Here is a 630-nt window from a genome sequence, read left to right as displayed (position 1 = left end):
GGCCCCAGCATGCCCTGGGGGACGGGAGAGGGACGGGAGCCCCCTGGAGGGCAGGGTCGGGGTGCACTGTGAGCTGGGGGAGATGCACGCGCGCGTGGAGCGTACGGGCGGCCCCTCACTGCGCTTCCTGCACCACCCCTGTCTGGGACCTCTCGCTTGGGAGCAGAGAGCCTACTCTTGGCCCCCTATGTATCCGGATACGCGCCCGGGCCGGGAAATGGAGGGCTCTTTGGAGAACACCGGGGTTGCTGGCCGCCACATCCTCCCCGGGGAGTGGCGTGATCCACACGCGCTGGTGGGGTGGGCTTCCATAGGAGCGGATCCAGGACGGAGACCCCGGCTGCCTCCACCAGTGCTGTGCCCCGCACGTGACGCGGACTGTACCCTCGCAAAGGGGGTGGTTCCGGGCCGGAGACCCCGCTGCCCTTCCTCGGGGGTCTGATACCGGCCTCGAAGCGCCAGGGGCTCAGGTGCCCGCATGGAAGTGAGGTCCGGGCCGCGCCCTCGGGACTCCTCCTCCTGCGGCGTGGGGCGTGTTTCCGGCAGCGCTGGCTTTGGAATGACTCAGTCCCCAAAGCTGGGCCCAGGGACCTCCGCTGCCCTGCCCGCCTGTGTGATTCACCCACTGTG

At 69.7% G+C, this 630-nt stretch overlaps 1 protein-coding gene across 1 annotated transcript in view; it reads left to right on the top strand.

Moving 5' to 3' along the window:
* LOC102751639 (thioredoxin-like 2-1, chloroplastic) overlaps positions 1 to 630 on the top strand; it is a 12,631-nt gene that overhangs the window by 531 nt on the left and 11,470 nt on the right. Inside the window, exon 2 of the mRNA XM_015568748.1 lies at positions 9 to 269. Coding sequence (XP_015424234.1) covers positions 9 to 269 — 261 coding nt within the window. The remainder of the gene's footprint in view (positions 1 to 8; positions 270 to 630) is intronic.

This window comes from Myotis davidii, unplaced genomic scaffold (genome assembly GCF_000327345.1).
Source record: "Myotis davidii unplaced genomic scaffold, ASM32734v1 scaffold64, whole genome shotgun sequence".
NCBI classification, from domain to species: domain Eukaryota; kingdom Metazoa; phylum Chordata; class Mammalia; order Chiroptera; family Vespertilionidae; genus Myotis; species Myotis davidii.
Note: the sequence above shows the minus strand (reverse complement) of the source record. Positions and strands in the feature narration are given on the sequence as shown.